The sequence below is a fragment of the Salvelinus sp. IW2-2015 genome, linkage group LG17 (genome assembly GCF_002910315.2).
Source record: "Salvelinus sp. IW2-2015 linkage group LG17, ASM291031v2, whole genome shotgun sequence".
Lineage (NCBI taxonomy): Eukaryota > Metazoa > Chordata > Actinopteri > Salmoniformes > Salmonidae > Salvelinus > Salvelinus sp. IW2-2015.
The window spans coordinates 13,642,679-13,663,864 of NC_036857.1; the positions used below are offsets into that span (position 1 = coordinate 13,642,679).

Genomic DNA, 21,186 nt, shown 5'->3' on the forward strand with positions numbered 1-21,186 from the left:
TTTGCGACTGCACTTGAAGGAACTTTCAGGGTTCTTGAAATTTTCCAGATTGACTGACCTTCTTGTCTTAAAGGAATAATGGACTGTCGTTTCTCTTTGCTTATTTGAGCTGTTCTTGCCATAATATGGAGTTGGTCTTTTACTAAATAGGGCTATCTTCTGTATACTACTACCTTTTCACAACACAACTGATTGGGTCAAACGCATGAAGAAGTTAAGAAATTCCACAAATAAACTTTTAACAAGGCACACCTGTTAATTGAAATGCATTCCAAGTAACTACCTCATGAAGCTGATTGAGAGAATGCTAAGAGTGTGCAAAGCTGTCATCAAGGCAAAGGGTGGATACTTTGAAGAATCTCAAATATAAAATATATTTTGAATTGATTAACACTTTTTTGGTTACTCCATGATTCCATATGTGTTATTTCATAATTTGATGTCTTCATTGTTATTCTACAATGTAGAAAATAGGAAAAATAAAGAAAAACTCTAGAATGAGTAGGTGTGTCCAAACTTTTGACTGGTATAGTTGATGTTTGAGGCCACCCTGCACATAACGTCAGCAGACTGTGTTTGATGGTTTGAGAAGAAGATTTTGTAAAGTTAATGGCACTTGTTTCAACACAGCCACCACCCTCGGCAGTTTCATAACATAGTCTCTACACAATGCTTTAGAGAGGCTTAGGTCAGAGGCTTTGTATTCCAAACACCGCTTGACGCTTTCAGAGAAGGCTTTTCAGGATTTATCAGTATAACCTGCCTGATCACTGGTAAAACGTTCCCTGACTGTAGTGTGTGTTCCCTGACCAACTACCACAAACATGTACAATCTCCCTGTGGAGCTGTAGAAGAGTCACGCTTGCAACTAAACATATCAAGTCAAAGTTTATTGGTCGCGTACACAGATTTGCACGTTTTAAAGCAAGTGCATGTTACTAGCTCCATCAGTGCAGTAGAATGTCTAGCAAATGCAATACAAATACACAAATAATCTAAAACAAAATCAAGAAATGGCAGAATGAGTCCAATTAAAAATCCAAGGAGACACGTATATTAGAGTGAGCAGTGTCAGAATCCACAAGAAAAATATAATTATGTGGTGTGTATAGACAGTACAGTTGAAGTCGGAAGTTTACATATACTTAGGTTGGAGTCATTAAAACTCGTTTTTCAACCACTCCACAAATTTCTTGTTAACAAACTATAGTTTTGGCAAGTCGGTTAAGACATCTACTTTGTGCATGACACAAGTAATTTTTCCAACAATTGTTTACAGACAGATTATTTCACTTAAAATTCTGTCACGAATCCCGCCGAAGATGGTGCCTCTTCCTGTTCGGGCGGCGCTCGGCGGTCGTCGTCGCCAGCCTACTAGCTGCCACCGATCCCCTTTTCGTTTTCATTTAGTTGTGTCTGATTTGTTGCACCTGTTTCGTGTTTAGGTTTGGTTGTGGGCTATTTAAACCCAGTAGGCCGGCCGGCTCGGGCTTGTTTTTCTGTTTGTGGTGTTTGATTATTCTTGTGGTTTCTGTTCCTGATTCAGTTTCGTCCTGTTTGTTAGACTGGGACTTTACGCGCCCTTGTGTGTGTGGCGTGACCRTCTCTCTGGTTGTGTTGGAATATTAAAGATCCACATCTTTTTGAACTACCCTGCTCTCTGCGCCTGACTCCTGCACTCACTACTTATTGAAGCCGTGACAAATTCACTGTATCACAATTCCAGTGGGTCAGAAGTTTACATATGCTAAATTGACTGGCACACACATTAAACAGCTTGGAAAATTCCAGAAAATTATGTAATGGCTTTAGAAGCTTCTGATAGGGTAATTGACATCATTTGAGTCAATTGGATGTGTACCTGTGGATGTATTTCAAGGCCTACCTTTAAACTCAGTGCCTCTTTGCTTGACATCATGGGAAAATCAAAAGAAATCAGCCAAGACCTCAGAATTTTTTTTGTAGACCTCCACAAGTCTGGTTCATCCTTGGGATTCATTTCCAAACACCTGAAGGTACCACGTTCATCTGTGCAAACAATAGTACGTAAGTATAAACACTATGGGACCACGCAGCCGTCATACCGCTCAGGAAGGAGACGCGTTCTGTCTCCTAGAAATGAGCGTACTTGTAAGGGGTGCGTACTGGCGGCAGAGAAGTCAGGCGCAGGAGAGCAAAAACTGTGTTACAACGGAGCAGTTTAATAATAAAAACCACCGGAAACAGAACAAACAATCAATGGGTACAAAACCCGTCGCACACCAGATAAACGTGCACATGCACTTACAACAAACTATTCCTGACAAGGACATGGGGGGGAACAGAGGGTTAAATACACAACATGTAATGATGGAATTGATACCAGGTGTGTGGGAAGACAAGACAAAACAAATGGAAAATGAAAAATGGATCGATGATGGCTAGTAACGTCCGGCGACGCCCGACCGCCAATCCCAGAACAACAGCAAAGGACCTTGTGAAGATGCTGGAGGAAACTGGTACAAATATCTATATCCACAGTAAAACGAGTCCTATATCGACATAACCTGAAAGCCGCTCAGCAAGGAAGAAACCACTGCTCCAAAACCGGCATAAAAAGCCAGATTAAGTTTGCAACTGCACATGGGACAAAGATTAAACTCTTTTGGAGAAATGTCCTCTGGTTTGATGAAAACAAATAGAACTGTTTGGCCTAATGACCATCATTATGTTTGGAGGAAAAAGGGGGAGGCTTGCAAGTCGAAGAACACCATCCCAACCGTGAAGCAAACGGGGCAGCATCAATGTTGTGGGGTGCTTTGCTGCAGGAGGGACTGGTGCACTTCACAAAATAGATGGATTATGATGAGGTAGGAAGTTATATGGATATATTGAAGCAACATCTCAAGACATCAGTCAGGAAGTAAAGCTTGGTTGCAAAGGTCTCCAAATGGACAAGACCCCAAGCATACTTTCAAAGTTGTTGGCAAAATGCTTAAGACACAAACCAAGTCCAAGGTATTGGAGTGGCCATCACAAAACCTTGACCTCAATCCCATAGACAATTTGTGGCCAGAACTGCAAAACTGTGTACGAGCAAGGAGGCCTACAAACCTGACTCAGTTACACCAGCTCTGTCAGGAGGAATGGGCCAAAATTCACCCAACTTATTGTGGGAAGCTTGTGGAAGGCTACACGAAACGTTTGCCCCAAGTTAAACAATTTAAAGGCAATGCTACCATGTACTAATTGAGTATATGTACACTTCTGACCCACTGGGAATGTGATGAAAGAAATAAAAGCTGAAATAAATAATTCTCTCTACTATTATAACATTTCACATTCTTAAAATAAATTGGTGATCCTAACTGACATAAGACAGGGAATTTTACTAGGATTAAATGTCAGGAATTGTGGAAAACTGAGTTTAAATGTATTTGGCTAAGGTGTATGTAATCTTCTGACTTCAACTGTATATCATTTGGAAAAGAAAATGGTATGTACAGTAGTAGGTATATTAGGATGAGTTATGTTGAGAATACAGTATACAGTTGAAGTCGGAAGTTTACATACACCTTCACCAAATACATTTAAACTGAGTTTTTCACAATTCCTGACATTTAATCCTAGTAAAGGCACAATCAACTTAGCGTATGTAAACTTCTGACCCACTGGAATTGTGATACAGTGAATTATAAGTGAAATAATCTGTCTGTAAACAATTGTTGGAAAAATTACTTGTGTCATGCATAAAGTAGATGTCCTAACCGACTTGCCAAAACTATAGTTTGTTAACAAGAAATTTGTGGAGTGGTTGAAAAACTAGTTTTAATGACTCCAACCTAAGTGTATGTAAACTTCCGACTTCAACTGTACATACACAGTGAGTAAACAGTATATGAAGTGTATATGAAGTGGCCAGTGTTCAATGTCTCTCWATACATGGGGCATTAGTCTTAAGGTGAGGGGCAGAGTACCGGGAAGGTACCTTGCTAGTGATGGCTGTTTAACAGTCTAATGGCCTGGTGATAGAAGCTGTTTCTCAGTCTCTCGGTGTCATGCAAATCATGCAGTCTTTTATAGCACTCTCTCCTGACTGTGCCTTTAAGAGATATAGGCAGCATGCATATTGTCACGTTCCTGACCTTATTTCCTTTGTTTAGTCTTGTTTAGTTGGTCAGGACGTGAGCTGGGTGGGCATTCTATGTTATGTGTTTCTATGTTTGGTTTAGGGTTGTCAACTAGCCTGATATGGTTCTCAATCAGGGGCAGGTGTTTTAGGTTTCCTCTGATTGGGAACCATATTTAGGTAGGCTGTTCTCACTGTTTGTTTGTGGGTGATTGTTCCTGTTCATTGCGTTCTTCATTGTCTGTATGTTCACATGTTCAGGTCTGTAGYGTCGTTAGTTTCATTTTCTGTTTATTGTTTTGTTCGTGTTGTTAAGTGTTTCCAATAAATATGGAAACATACCACGCTGCGCTTTGGTTCTCCTCTCTTCCACCTAACGACGAGCGTTACACATATGTTGTTGACACTCTGAACACTGCCTTGGGGTGGTAGAACATGAAATAACAGCTTACCTATACATCATGCTCTGCATCCTGAGCACAAGCTTAGCTACATCAGTAAATTAAGATTATATGACACAGCACATGCAGATACTATTGAACATTAAGTCATTATTTTGATTGACATTGAACATTTGACAATGAACTGATATAGACATGACTCTTAACACAATGCATCTCTGCAATATAGAATCAAACATGTATGTTGACAATCACAACAGATAACTAACATTATTCTTCCTTCAACAAATATAAAGTTAGGTATGAAGAGGAACATGTTTTTAGATGTTTTTTTTATTTGTTAACAATTTAAACAATAAATATACAATAGTTTATTTAGCACAGAAAATGTTAATATCTTTCAATATAAAAGTTTCCCCAAAGGTGTATCTATTTGCTTATAGGAAGGTCATAGAATAATATTATTCTGTTTCAATGTACATCCTTGGCACATTGCATGGAGTACAAGGCTAACATTAATCTGGGGCTGTCAAGGTTTGTGTGTCTCGTTGAAGTGTTTGTATCTGTGTCTCTTTTTGATACATTCTTTCTTTCATACTTTCTTTCTGTGTCAAAAAATATGTGGACATAATATGAATGTCAAGTATTCTGAACTTTCTAATAAGTACCCAAGTACCATACAGTAAGACGCCTCCATTACCCTCAGTATTCAGAAATGAGTCGCTTGCACTTCCTAGAGAGCAGAGGGAGATAGAGAAAGACAGGCAAGGGAGAGCAAGAGAGAGAGAGGGAGTGRGTGGGGAGAAAAGAGGAGAGGAGAGAGTGTTATACCATGGCTGGTTTGGTTATAAATAGTTAACAACTATTTAAAGGCAAAAGCTCCACTCAGGGTCACGTACATTGTGGACCACTCTTGTATAGTCACATAGATGTTTGGGGCCACCCTGCACATAACGTCAGCAGACTGAGTTTGATGGTTTGAGAGGAAGGTCTTGTAAAGTTAATGGCACTTCCTGTTTCAACACAGCCACCACCCTCGGCAGTTTCATAACATAGTCTCTGCACAATGCTTTAGAGAGGCTTAGGTCAGAGGCTTTGTATTCCAAACACCTCTTGACGCTTTCAGAGAAGGCTTTTCAGGATCTATCAGTATAACCTGCCTGATCACTGGTAAAACGTTCCCTGACTGTAGTGTGTGTTCCCTGACCAACTACCACAAACATGTACAATCTCCCTGTGGAGCTGTAGAAGAGTCATGCTTGGCTGCCAGCAACCAACAACTAAACCCCACAAAACCAAATGTTTGAAAATAACAATTTGTGTGTATAAACAATATAAACAGGTTCACATTATTTTAGTAAAATAATGTGAGTGTGTATATTTGTGTGTGTGTATATTTGTGTACACATGCTTGTGTGTGTGCGCACGTGTCATGCCCATGTGTGTTAGTATGTTTCACCTCGTCATCTTTGTTAATCTTGGCCCTGTCTGTCTGACAGTGAAGCACTGCATCGTGGATTGAGGAGAAGAGACATGCTTTGCTGACTTTCTCACTGAAGAACCCTCCACTCTCCAGGTTCTCAATAACACCAGCTACAGAAAGAGAGAGAGCGAGAGAGAGAGGAGGGAGGAATGGATGGAGAGAGAGTGAGTGAGTGATGTGATCTAACATTCATAATTAGGGTTAATCAACATTCTTAACTACATAAACATTGACCACTTTAGTGATTTTGCCTGTATAATCAGTAATGATAAGCAATTTCCCCAATTACATAAGAGAATGCAAGTAAATAACACGGAAAACATGATGGGAAACACAGAAACAACTACAGGAACGCCCACTATTTTCAGCACCCAGGGTATGCATGTTACAGTGCTGTATATTTAGCATGGTAATAGTACATGGAAAATGTAACACTCACTCTGACATCCACACAGGACTACCTCTACACCGATATCACCGTAGTCTCTTTGGATCTGAAGTAGCACCAGAGAGGTCAAAGGTCAGGTCAGAGAGCGCGAGAAAGAGACTGCTCCATTCATTTTGCTTGAATTGTGTCTCTCATTTTGGCAACATTGCATTTTATCAGAGAAAATAGAGAGAGATAGAGAGAAAGAAATAGAGGGAGAGAAAGAGCAAGGTGAGCTGGCAGAACAGGTTAAAAGGTTGAGTAAGATGGATATCAGTGCATACAGACGACTCACATTGCGTAGAGTCTTGACGCCCACAGTATCCAGGAAGTTGACTGGACTCAGTTCCAGGATGATGGCACGAGGAAGGGTGGAGTCAGGTTTACTCCCTTCCTCCACTGTGGCCACACCCTTATCCACCTCGTTCTCCGAACTGTCTGGTTCGCCTTCCTGGACAGGACAAGACATGGATGGATCATTCATAAGACACTCACCCAACACATTACCTGCATATTAATCCAATACTCTCCTAACACATTGACCATATTAGTGGATTTCATTGGAGATATACAAACAGACTGGAATGATCTCTCTCTCTTCAGTGTCACTCCTCCTCCTCACCCATTCCTGTGCATTCTTYTTTGCGTCCTTCTTGGCTTTCCTGGCCTCTTTCTTTTCCTTCCTCAGTCTCTTGGCCTCTGCTTTCTTCTTTTGGGAGATGAGCTTGGTGATGTCAATCCCACTCTGGAGACACAATAGCAAGGGAGTGAGACATTCTATCATGTTTTTCTATTCCTGCCTTGGAACATGACAACATAAYGGGGTTGTAGAGAGGAGAGAGGAATGGATGCCATCTTAACAATGTCTGTCATGCTCTCCATWCGCACACAGCAGAATGTAAGCAAAACAGGTCAGGCATTTTGCCAATTTGTCAAAGTATTGTTGTGTAGTGCATAGTAATTCCTGTGACCTCACCTTCTCTGCCAGGGCGTCTTGGTACATCTCAGCATTGGCAAAGTAGAGGGTCGCAGAGGAGCGGAAGATCACCACACCAGGGATCTCATTCACCTGAGAGACAATGGTCATTTATATCAATGCTCTTATTATAATAAAGACTAACGGGSAGGGGGGCTGGAAAAATGTTTGCCCGTGCTACAGATGTCTGTATGGGTCCGCTAATACAGGACTAGTAAAGGCCCAGTGCAATACTTTTGGGAAAAAATATATACTTTTATAAATCATTTGTATTTATTTATGTTTTTTCAGTGGGTTTTGCATCACCCTCAGCACCCCTAATTCCCGCGGCTATGATTGAAACAATACAAAAGTGGTTACCCTGCCTTTTTTTTAAAAGCTGAGGGATAGGCGTGGAGAAATGTATCCACTCTCAAATTCATAGACAGAGCGATGGATATCAAAAGTATAGTTTTAACCATGTTGAGGCTATACTGTGTTTGTTTACATTTACATTGTTTACAAACATTGGAGTAAAACAAGCTAATATTTTGGTTTCTGATCAGTTACGACAGTTAAGGCATTTATAAATTATATTCTTCTAGAATCAATGGCTGTATATCATTAATTTATAAGTCCAAAAATGGATGTTGCAACTAATGATTCTAGTATKAAGGATAGGATTGGGGGAGGGGAAGCTGATCCTAGATCTGTATCTAGGGGAAACTTCACCCCAGACACTAGTTGAAGTACACCTTACAACTGATATACTGTAGAAAACCAAAGTGAAACACCTCCACAGACATAGACCTGATACCTACAAGTTAAAGACTCCCTCTTGATTGAGTGGCTGTATGATTAGAGAGTAACTGAATACGTACAGTATGTTTTTATATCTTGTTGCCATGGATGCATACCTGATTATAGTTCTCCACTGGTCTGTAGATGTCAGTCTCAGGGACCTGCCCTAGGAGGGAGTACTTCGGCCTTAAACGGACAAATAGACAGATGTAGCGATTTAACACACGATTTATTACACAATTTGGTATGTTTTTTCAAAGATAGTTTCATAAGTGGAGCAGATATGACATCTAGTCTCTTTTAAATCTGTTAAAATGACTTTTAAGAGTGAATGGGTGGTTTAATGATGTGTGGGGTAGATCCAAATGAGTAGTGTTGGATGTTTGTGGTTAGGTTTGGAGTCCTGTCCTGAGGATAGTTTTGTGTGTGTGTTAGCGTGTACACTCTAGTGTGTGTGTGTGTGTGTGTGTGTGTGTGTGTGTGTGTGTGTGTGTGTGTGTGTGTGTGTGTGTGTTACTGTGTTGGTGTGTGTGTGTGTGTGGTGTGTGTGTGTGTGGTGTGTGTGTGTGTGTGTGTGTGTGTGTTGTGTGATTGTGTGGTGTGTGTGTAGGTGTGTGATGTGTGGAAGAGAGAGAGAGAGAGAGAGAGAGAGAGAGAGCGGTTGGTGTACTCACAGCTGGGTCCTGAAGATGACCGTGAGCATGGAAAGGCAATGGAGGCTGCCAGGCCCATGTCAGGGTTGAGAGCACGGTCAGGATCAGAGTTGCCACCCACACCAGCTAGGGAGAGAGGGAGGGGGCAGACAGGGGAAAGTTTAACACAAATCCAAACTCTCTCACTTTAACCCCCTGAGACCTTTCTGTTTCTATATGGGATCATATTACCTCTGTGAGAAAAAAACAATGAATAAAATCACTCTATCCTCGCCCTCATCCCAGGCTTGCCTCTTTTCTGCCCCTATCCTGCCCTCGCACTCCCTCTCCAATCATATCTCCCTCCCGCCTCCTCCCCCTGCCCTCTTTCTCCGCTCTCCTCCTCCATCCCTCCAAATATCCCCTACCCCTCCTCCCCACTGCCCTCTTTCTCCGCTGCCTCCTCCATGCCCTCCAATATATCCCCTACCCCTCCTCCCCTCGCCCTCTTTCTCCGCTCTCCTCCTCCATCTCTCCCAATATATCCCGGTTTGACCTCCAGCCGCCTCCTCCCCCCTGCCCTCTGTTTCTGCCGCTCTCTCGTCCTCCAAATCTCTCCCAATATATCCCCCCTACCCCTCCTCCCCCCTGCCCTCTTTTCTCCGCTCCTTCCTCCTCGATCTCTCCAATATATCCTCACCGCTTAACCCTCCTCACCCCTGCCCTCTTTTCCTCTCGCTCTCCCTCCTCATCTCTCAATATATCCCCCTAACCCTCCTCCCCCTGCCCCTCTTTTCTTCCGTCTCCTCCTCCATCTCTCCAATATATCCCCCTACCCCCATCCTCCCCGCTGCCCTCGTTTCTCTTGCTCTCCCTTCTCCATTCTCAATATTCCGCTACAAACCTCCTCCCCCTGCCCTCTTTCCCGCTGTCCTCACATTCTCCAATATATCCCCGTCACCTTCCATCCTGCCTTTCTCCGCTCTCCTCCATGCTCTCCAATATATCCGCCTACCCTCCCCCCCTGCCCTCTTTCTCCACTCTCTCTTCATTCTCAATATATCCCGCTACCCCTCCCTCCCCCTGCCCTCGTTTCTCGGCTCTCCTCCATCTCTACCCACCCCCGCTATTTATCACCTCTCTCATCCTCACCCTCCCCTGCCCTGCCTTTTCTCGGCTCTCCTCCTCATCTCTCCAATATATCCCCTACCCCTCCTCCCCCTGCCCTCTTTCCTCCGCTCTCCTCCTCCTATCTCTCCAATATAAAACTTAGCTCCCCCTGAGTCCCCCTGACCCCCTGCCTCTCTTTCTCTCTGCTCTCCGCTCCTCCATGCTCTCCAACTATATCTCCCGCTAGGGCCCTGAGACCGTCCTCGCCCCTGACTCCCTCTTCTCTTTGCTGCTTCCCCTCTTCTCCCATCTTGCTCCTCCGCATATCATAATCCGCTACCCCTCCTCACCCCCTGCCCTCTTTCTCCGCTCTCCTCCACCTCTCCAATATATCCCCACCCCTCCTCCCCCTGCCCATCTTTCCTCCGCTCTCCTCCAATCTCTGCCAATATATTCCCCTACCCCTCCCTCCCCCTGCCTCTTTCTCCACTCTCCTCCTTGCATGCTCTCCAATATATCCAGCTAGCCCTCTCCCCGCCCTCTTCTCGGCTCTCCTCCATCTCGTCCAACTAATATCCCCCTACCCCTCCTCCCCTGCCCTCTTTCACCGCTCTCCTCCTTCATCTCTCCATATATCCCCCACCCCTCCTCCCCTAGCCTCAGTTTCTCCGCTCTCCTCCTCCATCTCTCCAAATATCCCTCTACCCCTCCTTCCCCCTGCCTATTTCTCCGCTCTCCTCCTCCATCTCCCCTGCTCTCTCTCTCCCCCTTCTCTCTTCCTCTCTCTCTCTCTCAGTCACTCACCATATCCACTTTATTGCTCTTCCACAGAGTTGGGATGTCCATGAACTGCTTCATCATGCCATTCAGGTTCACATAGATGATGGCTGCCAACACGGCCTGGTGGACAGAGAGACAGCCACCAATCACAATCACACACAGAACCACCTCAGTCTATTAACTAACAGCCAATAGAATGGTACCTTTGGCAGCTCTTCAAAGAGAGCCCCAATCCACAGCATGATGACCAGAATCACCATGGCTGAAAGAGCACTCGCCACCTGGGAGGGAGAGGGAGAGAGAGATGGATCATTGAGGGTTAAAACAGACAACAACCAGGCCCTCCTATAATTCCGTAATGTTGTGAATATTGAGCCTTGTCTGTTTARATGATGAGCTAGACAACTAATTATTTGTGTTTTAATGAATCCACGTGGGTGTGTGATGTGGGTTTTAATTAACGCTTCAAGTGTTTTTTAATGAACCCACTTATCAATGCAACAGAATAATGTATGACTACTGTCATAATGTGAGGAGTCTGTACCTGAGTCTTGCCCCCAGTGCTTTCCTGTACCATGGTGCGGGACATGGAGCAACTGATTGCAAAGCACTGAAACACCCCTCCAATGGAGTTGCTGAGACCCAGGGCTATCAATTCCTAAACCAGGTAGAGACCACTTTCTTCAGTAAATAGGGGAGTGAATAGCACAACCAGTCATTCACAAGCAGTGCATGCCACACATTACAACAACCACACCCAGAGAGATTCCCAATTACATAGTCATTGACAATGTTTTTACCTGGTTGCTGTCAACTTTGTAGCCATATTTTAGGGCAAAGATCCTTCCGAGGGAGATGGCAATGCCGTAGCCAACCACAGACAGAGCGAAGGCATCACCTATCACCTGCCCAAATAGAGAGGCTGTAGGCATTACAGGGGGCTGTAGACTAGGGAAGAGAAACAATGGTAACTGTTATTCTCCTTGACAAGGATATCTTTGTGTGATCATGTTGTGTACTGTAGTTTGGTGGTTGTATAGCTAAGTATAATAGCATCTGTATGAGTGGTTGTGTAGTTAGACTATGTGACTGAGTATCTGGGATGTGGGCTGTTATGGCTGTGCATGTACTGTATGTTGTTTTGTATCTATGTGGTTGTGTATCTATGTCATTATGTATCGAATAGCCCCTGCGATGTGCAACTTTTCAGGAAAGTTAGGAAAGCAAAGGCTAGCTTTTTCAAACAGAAATGTGCATCCTGTAGCACAAACTCCAAAAAGTTCTGGGACACTGTAAAGTACATGGAGAATAAGAGCACCTCCTCCCAGCTGCCCACTGYACTGAGGCTAGGAAACACTGTCACCACCAATAAATCTGGGATAATTGAGCATTTCAATAAGCATTTTTCTACAGCTGGCCATGCTTTCCACCTGGCTACCCCTACCAAGGTTAACAGCACCGCACCCCCCACTGCAACTTGCCCAAGCCTCCCCATTTCTCCTTTGACCAAATCCAGATAGCTGTCACGATCGTATAATAACTGGACCAAAGCGCAGCGTGATCTGGGTTCCACATCTTTATTTACTATGTGAAACTCAAAGCAAAACAAAACAATAAACGAACAAACGAAACGTGATGAAAATGCAGTGCTCACAGGYACTACACAAAAACAAGATCCCACAAAGCACAAAGGGGAAATGGCTGCCTAAATATGATCCCCAATCAGAGACAATGATAAACAGCTGCCTCTGATTGGGAACCATACCAGGCCAACATAGAAATATAATTACCTAGATGACCCATGACTCAACCTCTCTTTCATATCGTCTGAGATCCCCAAAGATTGGAAAGCTGCCGCGGTCATCCCCCTCTTCAAAAGGGGAGACACTCTAGACCCAAACTGCTACAGACCTATATCTATCCTACCCTTCCTTTCCATGGTCTTTGAAAGCCAAATTAAAACTTCTTAGGGATAGGGAGCAGTATTTTCACGTCCGGATGAAAAGCGTGCCCAAAGTAAACTGCCTGTTACTCAGGCCCAGAAGCTAGGATATGCATATAATTGGTAGATTCTGATAGAAAACACTCTAAAGCTTCTAAAACTGTGTCTGTGAATTTACAGAACTGATTTGGCAGGYGAAACCCTGAGGAACCATCCAGGGGGAAAAAAATTGAGGTCATGGTTTCCGTTGGGTTTCTATGGGAAGCCCTATTTAATAGGAACCTGGTTGCAGTTCCTATGGCTTCCACTAGATGTCAACAGTCTTTAGAAATTGGTTGATGTTTTTCTTTTGAGATATGAAGAAGTAGGGCTGTTCATTGTAAGTGTCATTCCAAATGGACTCTACTGTTTGATGCGCATGAACTGGAACGTGCTTCACGTTGTTTTTATATGGTATTGAACACAGTATATCCCGTCTTAAATTTAATCGATTATTTACGTTTTAGGATACTTTWGGTTGGATTAGCAATTTTGTTTGAAATGTTTGGACCAAGTTTACAGGTAACTTATTAGATACTTTGTAGTCATGTTGGGCGAGTTGGAACCGGTGTATTTCTGAATCAAACGCGCCAAATAAATGGACATTTTGGGGATATAAAGAAGGACATTATCRAACAAAAGGACCATTTGTGATGTTTCTGGGACATTTTGGAGTGCCAACAGAAGAAGATCTTCAAAGGTAAGGCATTTATTATATCGTTATTTCTGACTTTTGTGTCGCCACCTGCCTAGTTGAAAATTATTTTCATGTGTTTGTATGCGGGGCGCTGTCCTCAGATAATCGCATGGTCTGCTTTCGCCGTAAAGCCTTTTTGAAATCTGACACTGCGGCTGGATTAACAAGAGGTTAAGCTTTATTTTGATGTATTATACTTATATTTTCGTGAATATTGAATATTGATATTTCTGTAGTTTGAATTTGGCACTCTGCAATTTCACTGGATGTTGTCAAATCGATCCCGCTAAAGGGATTGGCGCGCGGAGGGATCCATATGTCACAACTTCCACCGAAGGTGGCTCCTCTCCCTGTTCGGGCGGCGCTCGGCAGTCGTCGTCACCGGTCTACTAGCTGCCACCGATTCCTTTTCCCTTGTCTGTTGGTTTTGTCTTTATTGTTTTCACCTGTACCTTGATTGTGGTTAATTCGGGGCTATTTAAGCCTTCAAGACCCGCCTGCTTTTTTGTGGGCATATTTTATTTTCTGTCAGTGGAGGTTTGTGTTTTGTTCCATTACGGATTGTTTGGTGTCCCGTTTTGTGGTCATTTGTGCCTGTTGTTTTTGACTTGACCATTTTTGGGAAAAAWACGTCCTTTCTGGAACCTCTGCTCTCTGCGCCTGACACCGCACCCACCACTCCTAGCTAACGTGACATCATAACAGGTTTAACAAACAGATYAGCGACCATTTCGAATCCCACCATACCTTCTCCGCTATGCAATCTGGTTTCAGAGCTGGTCATGGGTGCACCTCAGCCATGCTCAAGGTCCTAAACGATACCATAACCACCATCGATAAGAGACAATACTGTGCAGCTGTATTCATTGACCTGGCCAAGGCTTTCGACTCTGTCAATCACCACATTCTTATCGGCAGACTCAACAGCCTTGGTTTCTCAAATGACTGCTCGGCCTGGTTCACCAACTACTTCTCAGACAGAGTTCAGTGGCAAATCGGAGAGCCTTGTGTCCGGACCTCTGGCAGTCTCTATGGGGTGCCACAGGGTTCAATCCTCTGGCCGACTCTTTCTCTGTATACATCATATGATGTCGCTCTTGCTGCTGGTGATTCTCTGACCACCTCTACACAGACGACACCATTCTGTATACTTTCTGGCCCTTCTTTGGACACTGTGTTAACTAACCTCCAGATGAGCTTCAATTGCCATACAACTCTCCTTCCGTGGCCTCAACTGCCTTAAATGCAAGTAAAACTAAATGCATGCTCTTCAAACCGATCACTGCCCGCACCTGCCCGCCGTTCCAAGCATCAGTACTCTGGACGGTTCTGACTTAGAATAGGTGGACAACTACAAATACCTAGTGTCTGGTTAGACTTGTAAACTTCTCCTTCCAGACTCACATTAAGCATCTCCAATCCAGAATTAAAATCTAGAATCGGCTTCTATTTCGTACAAAGCATCCTTCACTTCATGCTGCCAAACATATCCTCATAAAACTGACTATCTTACCGATCCTTGACTTCAGCGATGTTCATTTTACAAAATAGCCTCCAACACTCTACTCAGCAAATGGATGCAGATCTATCACAGTGCCATTCCGTTTTGTCACCAAAGCCCCATTTACTACCACCACTGCAACCTGTATGCTCTCGTTGGCTGGCCCTCGCTTCATATTCATCGCCAAACCCACTGGCTTCCAGGTCATCTATAAGTATTTGCTAGGTAAAGCCCGCCTTATCTCAGCTCACTGGTCACCATAGCAGCACCCACCCGTAGCACGCGCTCCAGCAGGTATATTTCACTGGTCACCCCCAAAGCCAATTACTCCTTCGGCCGCCTTTCCTTCCAGTTCTCTGCTGCCAATGACTGGAACGAACTGCAAAAATCACTGAAGCTGGAGACTCATATCTCCCTCACTAGCTTTAAGCACCAGCTGTCAGAGCAGCTCACAGATCACTGCACCTGTACGTAGCCCATCTGTAAATAGCCCATCCAACTACCTCATCCGYATACTGTTATTTATTTTATTTATTTTGCTCCTTTGCACCCCAGTATCTCTACCTGCACATTCATCTTCTGCACATTTATCACTCCAGTGTTTAATTGCTATTTTGTAATTATTTATCCACTATGGCCTATTCATTGCCTTACCTCCCTTATCCTACCTCATTTGCACACACTGTATATAGCCTTTTTCTATTGTATTATTGACTGTATGTTTGTTATTCCATGTGTAACTCTGTGTAAATGATAACTTGTTCTCAACTAGCCTACCTGGTTAAATAAAGTGGTTGTGGTTGTGTATCTATGTGGTTGTGTATCTATGTGGTATCTCTGTGTGTATAATGCTCCTCTCCTCACCCAGAGGGGATCTCTCCCACCACTTCCACTCCATACTTCCCCTCCAGGTTGACCTGCCAGGAGATCACTGTGGCGATGATGATCTGACAACAGACAGACAGAAGAAGAGATTAATTCAATGTTTGAATCCACATTCAGTAGTAGTGGACATTATACATTATTTCTAGATAATTCTTTGTAAAACAAAATCTGCTATTAAAGTCAATGTTGTCAGAGAGAGATAGAGAGCAACTTTTTTCACAGTTGGAACTTAGATTGAATAAAATATACTCTATCCATAGATAATTGTTACAGTACCTTGTTGTACTTTCATAAAAATAATGTTTGGCTGTTTATGTGGTCAAAATAAAGTTAGTATATTTTTGTTCTACATTAACAGTGTTCCTCCTACTCCACTTCATTATCCATTGTTTATGCACAACAATTGTATCTCAATGCCATTCATTTGGTCTAATATTCACGGTTGGAACTAATCTGTTTATCCTCTGTTGGGTGTAGGAGGAGTGGGACTGTGACTCACCCCTAGCAGCTCTACAGGAATGGGTACTGGCAGCTTTTTTCCCAGGTAGGTGTTGAGCTCCTTGACCATGATGAGGCCAATGATGGACACCAGGCTCACCACTAGGGTGCCTATGTTTGTTTCTGGCACCAGATAGCACACCTCTATCACCGTCTACACACACACACACACACAGAGACAGAGACAGAGAGAGAGAGAGAAAGAGAGAGAGATGGGCATCAGGACATGGGACAGGACACATGCTCGAGTATATGCATTTGCCTGTGTGTTTGTAGTACTTACAAAGATCAGGGCGAAGGATCCGCTGTGGCGTTTTGGACTGATACCAAAGGTGTACTTGAGCTGAGAGACGATGACGTGGATGGCTGCTCCGGTGGTGTACCCTCTGACCAGGGGCTCAGACAGGTAGGTCACCACAAAGCCAAACTGAACCAGGCCCAGGAGCATCTACACACACATTCACACACACACACACACGGGAGAAGCTGTCATACAATCTCTGCTAATTTAACAAAAGGTAGTTTTGAGACGGTAGTTTGGAGACGAGTAATGATGAATAACTTTGCCTGAGACCTAAAGACTTTCTAGGCTTTAGCTCAGCAGGCTAACAGTCTTGTGGCATGCAGTTGAAGTTCAGTCAGATTTACCTGGAAGAGGCCGGACAAGAAAGTAACGGCAGCAGCCACTTTCACCCGCTCCGTGTCTCGAGCCAAAACATCCACCATACTCTGATTGGTGGCGTTAACATACATCATGAAGTTAGCGTCTGGGGCCAAGCGTTCTGTCACTCCCCCGATCATCACACTCATCACTGCATATGTACCTTAGAGAGGTTAATATACAGTAAAGTAGTTAGTTTGAAATTAATGTTCTGACTAGGCAAAACATTAGTGTTGTGTTCACTGGATGGCAAAATAAGGTGTAGTCATCTCGGGTCCTACTAATCACCACATATAACTCCAAACAGGTACCCAAAAGAACCCAAAACAACCCCAAAGTACCCAAAACAACCCCAAAGTAACCAAAATGACCTTAAAACACCCCAAACAACCGAAAAAGGTACCCAAAACACCACAAAAGTACCCAAACGAACCCCCAAAGTACCCAAAACAATCCAAAGTACCCAAAACAACCACAAACAGGTACCCAAAACTATGCAAAAGGTACCCAAAACAACACAAAAGGTACCCAAGAGAACCCCCACAAAGCTACCCAAAACAACCAAAAACAACCTAAAACAAGCACAAAGAACCACAAACAGGTACACAAAACAACCCATAAGTACCCGAAAGAACCACAAACTGGCCAGCAAAATAACACAAAACAATCTTTAAGAGTACCCGAAAGAACCACAAACTGGCCACCAAAACAACACAAAACCACCCAAATGATCAGTTGGTTCACGTTTTGGTTTGGTTTGTGCTATATTGGGTTCAGGATTCTATATTCTATATCATCACGATAGCAGAGATAATAAAAAAGTATGACTGAAATGTTTGTGCATGTATAGGTTATTTGGGGTTCTTTAGGGTAACTGTTTTGAGTTGTTTTGGGTTGTTTTGGATTGTTTGGGGTGATTAGTAGGACCCATGGTCTCTGTGTGTGACATCAAACATTAAACATGGTTTGTACTCTCTACATAGCAAAGAACTTACCCACAGAGATGTGTTTGGACGACCCAAAGATGAAGTAGATGAGGATGGGGTAAAAGGAAGAGTAGAGACCAAACACTGGGGGCACTGCTGCTAGCAGAGCATAGGCCATCCCTACAGTGACACAACATATATTCATATTTAAAAGTTACTCAAAGATGGTTATTATATGTTTATTAAAGAGGGTAACAAGGCAATAATACAAGACACATAAAAGGATGTTTTAAATAAAGCGGTTATATTTAGTCAGGCAATCAGACCTTGTGGTAGGTGCATGATGCCCACACTGATGCCTGAGATCAGGTCTCCGATGGCGTTGTCTCTGAGGGAGTAGCGGGGCAGCCAGGAGAGGACAGGAACAGACGACAACATACAACTCTTCAGCCTGGGGCCAGAACACCTGGGAGAGAAGACACACACACACACGCACACATATGCGCACACACACACACACACACACACACACACACACTGAGACTCAGAAAAGCTAACACTAATGAGACATATGCAGGTCTGTGGTTAAAGAGGGTACAGAGATTTGCCTCTATTGTTCTACTGTTTGATGAGAGCACCTGGTATCGATTACCAGTTCTAAAGTGTTAACCCTGGTATGATAACAGTAAATTGAGTACCGATAATCTCTTAAAGCCCTGAAACAGGCACACAGGACCTACTGAGACATACAGGTGTAGGATCTTAATAATTGACATTTCCTGTTGCGGCATAATCATTTTCTTGCTGTAGCAAACATGCTCAAATTAAGATCCTACATCTGTAGGGGGAACTAAGAGGCACACAGATACTTTTAGACACACTGTGCAACACTAGGATACACTGAGACTGTCCAGGCATTACAGATGGTAAAATATATTTTACTGTAGTAAAACGTTACCAGCTAAAAGTTTGTAATCAGATTACAGATACTTTTGAAAAATTGGATGATTACTTCTTGGATTACTTTTAGGGAAGGGAAAGGGGATACCTAGTCAGTTGCACAACTGAATGCATTCAACCGAAATGTGTCTTCCGCATTTAACCCAACCCCTTTGAGTCAGAGAGGTGCGGGGGGCTGCCTTAATCGAAGTCCAAATCATCGGCACCCGGGGAATTAAGTTCAGAAAGTGTGTTTGCAGAAAATACATGACGACACCTTTCTGTTTCCTCAATGACATTCAATTCAGAATTTAAAAAATGTGCAAGTTTGTTCCACCTGAAGGAGTCTGATGATGAGTCAGAGATCCCTATGATGACATACCAAATGCATTTGATGGATTCCTCTCAAAGTGATGCTTCAGAACTTTGTATAATTTCAGACAGTAGAATGTGGTGTACAGGAGAAAAACATGTTTTTTTCCCACTACATTTTGGCAATTCATATGATATGTTGCGAATCCAATTCATAAAATATGCTACCAATTTGTTGTGCTTAAGATCACAGACTGCATCTTTAAGGGGAAAGTAGTCCAAAAGTAACTGAAAGTAATCAGATTACATTACTGAGTTTGAGTAATTCAAAAGTTGCGTTACTCATAATTTTGGACAGGTAACTTGTAACTGTAACCGATTACATTTACAAAGTAACCTACCCAACCTTGTGCATTATTATWCTTAACAATACTCACTCAATAGTGAGTCATTTCTGAGACACAGCATTCTAGAGACGTCAACACTGAACACTGTTTTGTCACAGTTTCATTTCATATTCGTTTTTTTTTCAGTTGTATGCAAGGTTAAAGTAAGGTTATCACCTTACCTCACTGACTCTCTGATTTTTTCAGAGAAAGGGACTCTAACATCTGATTTCTCAGCCAACTGGTCCACTTTTCCCTCATCCAGCACCTCTCTGTGCACGTAGTAGCCCACACGCCTTCTCTCCTCCATGGTTGGGCCTGTGTGATCTGCTAGAGTCCCGTATGGGTAGAGGTCACCTCTGATACTTCCTTCAACCTTGCCTCTCCCTGTGCTATGATGTGTTGTGATCTTATCACTTAAATGTCTTATGTCTCTATAGAAACTGGCTTCAGGTTGATTCTCAAGGATCAGTTGTGATATCCCACTTGTCGTAGTTTCAACTTGTGGAAAGATGTTTCTCTCCTTCAATGCCGGTTTGTCCAAATATGGTAATCCAAATGCTTGATGAATCTGTCCAAACTGTCTGAGCCTTTGTACGACTTTGTTCCAGTTAGAGAGGATATTTTTTATGTTATTAATCCCTTTGAGATTCACTGTGTTGCCACACTCTTTTCCTCCTTAGCCTTCTCTGTTACTGAGTATTCCCGCTTGTCCAAGTATCTTGACAGTGGACCTTGAAGACAAAACAGAGATATAGTCGTGGAGGTGGGGAGGACTGAGGAGGAGAGCAAAGTCCCAGTCAATCATTTGTCACAGCTGAGATGTACAGCCAGGCATGCGGTTGGACGTTGGAGCTTCAAGCCAAGGCAGTGAGACAGCAGGTCTTTAGAAAGAGACATATGAGGAGCCTTATCTGGGCCTGATTAGATAGAGGACATTATTCAGTCGAGTCAGGGATATTACCATTGTTTTTGCTTACCCTGGTGGATGGTGTACGACCAGGTTGTGTGCACAAACTGATACGGCCCCAATAATGATACTAGGGAACCTTGAGGAATAAATAATGAACCTGTTGGGTTGGAGTTTGTTGGACATTCTAATGTTAAAAACCAAACCTCTTTTGGAACAGGTTATTGTTGGTCATTGTCAAAGGAAATGCCTAAAACGGCGATCCTGGATGACCTTTCAACTTTGCCCTCCAGTTCACCCCTCTTGTGGAGTCCCTAATATGTAACTATATTTATGCTCTCTGCTAGACTTATCTATGGGCAGTTATTCTGTCCCTCCCTTTGCAGTCAAGTTAAACTATAGGCTGTATTATTTTCCCTCCCTCTTCTGACATGGAGTGGATATTTAATATTTATTAATATTTCATTTCTATCTGAAGCTTGATGATATATGTTGAAACAATATTACTTTCTTTAGTATTCAAAAGGTTCACAGAGTTAAATAGAAGTGTGGACTTCACAACTTTGCATTGGGAAAAGACTCCTAATGATAAGTAATCTAACAGGGGTGTTGCCCCTGTCAATCATTATAAGTAAACCCACCGTTGTGAAAACTGTGTGTGTGTAGTGTCCTCTGACCCTTCGTTCCTCAGCCTCCAGGTATTTTATGCTGGCAGCAGTAGTTTATTGTTCGGGGGGCTAGGGTCAAGTTTGTTATCTGGAGTTAACATTCCTCCTTCCTTATCCGGTCTGGG

The 21,186-nt window shown here is 43.1% G+C and overlaps 1 protein-coding gene across 1 annotated transcript; it reads right to left on the reverse strand.

Annotated features, from left to right (window-relative positions):
* Positions 1-4,812: 4,812 nt before the first annotated feature.
* Positions 4,813-20,231, reverse strand: LOC111977132 (solute carrier family 26 member 6). The gene is given in 21 exon segments (XM_024006450.3): positions 4,813-5,242; positions 5,969-6,102; positions 6,432-6,486; positions 6,715-6,870; positions 7,042-7,164; positions 7,396-7,488; positions 8,292-8,361; positions 8,850-8,880; positions 8,883-8,918; positions 8,921-8,954; positions 10,722-10,817; positions 10,901-10,978; positions 11,242-11,355; positions 11,498-11,645; positions 15,741-15,823; positions 16,261-16,413; positions 16,543-16,707; positions 16,908-17,083; positions 17,916-18,026; positions 18,173-18,312; positions 19,666-20,231. Coding segments are annotated over 21 exon segments (2,148 nt in total). The 5' UTR covers positions 19,794-20,231; the 3' UTR covers positions 4,813-5,218.
* Between the last annotated feature and the right edge of the window lie 955 nt (positions 20,232-21,186).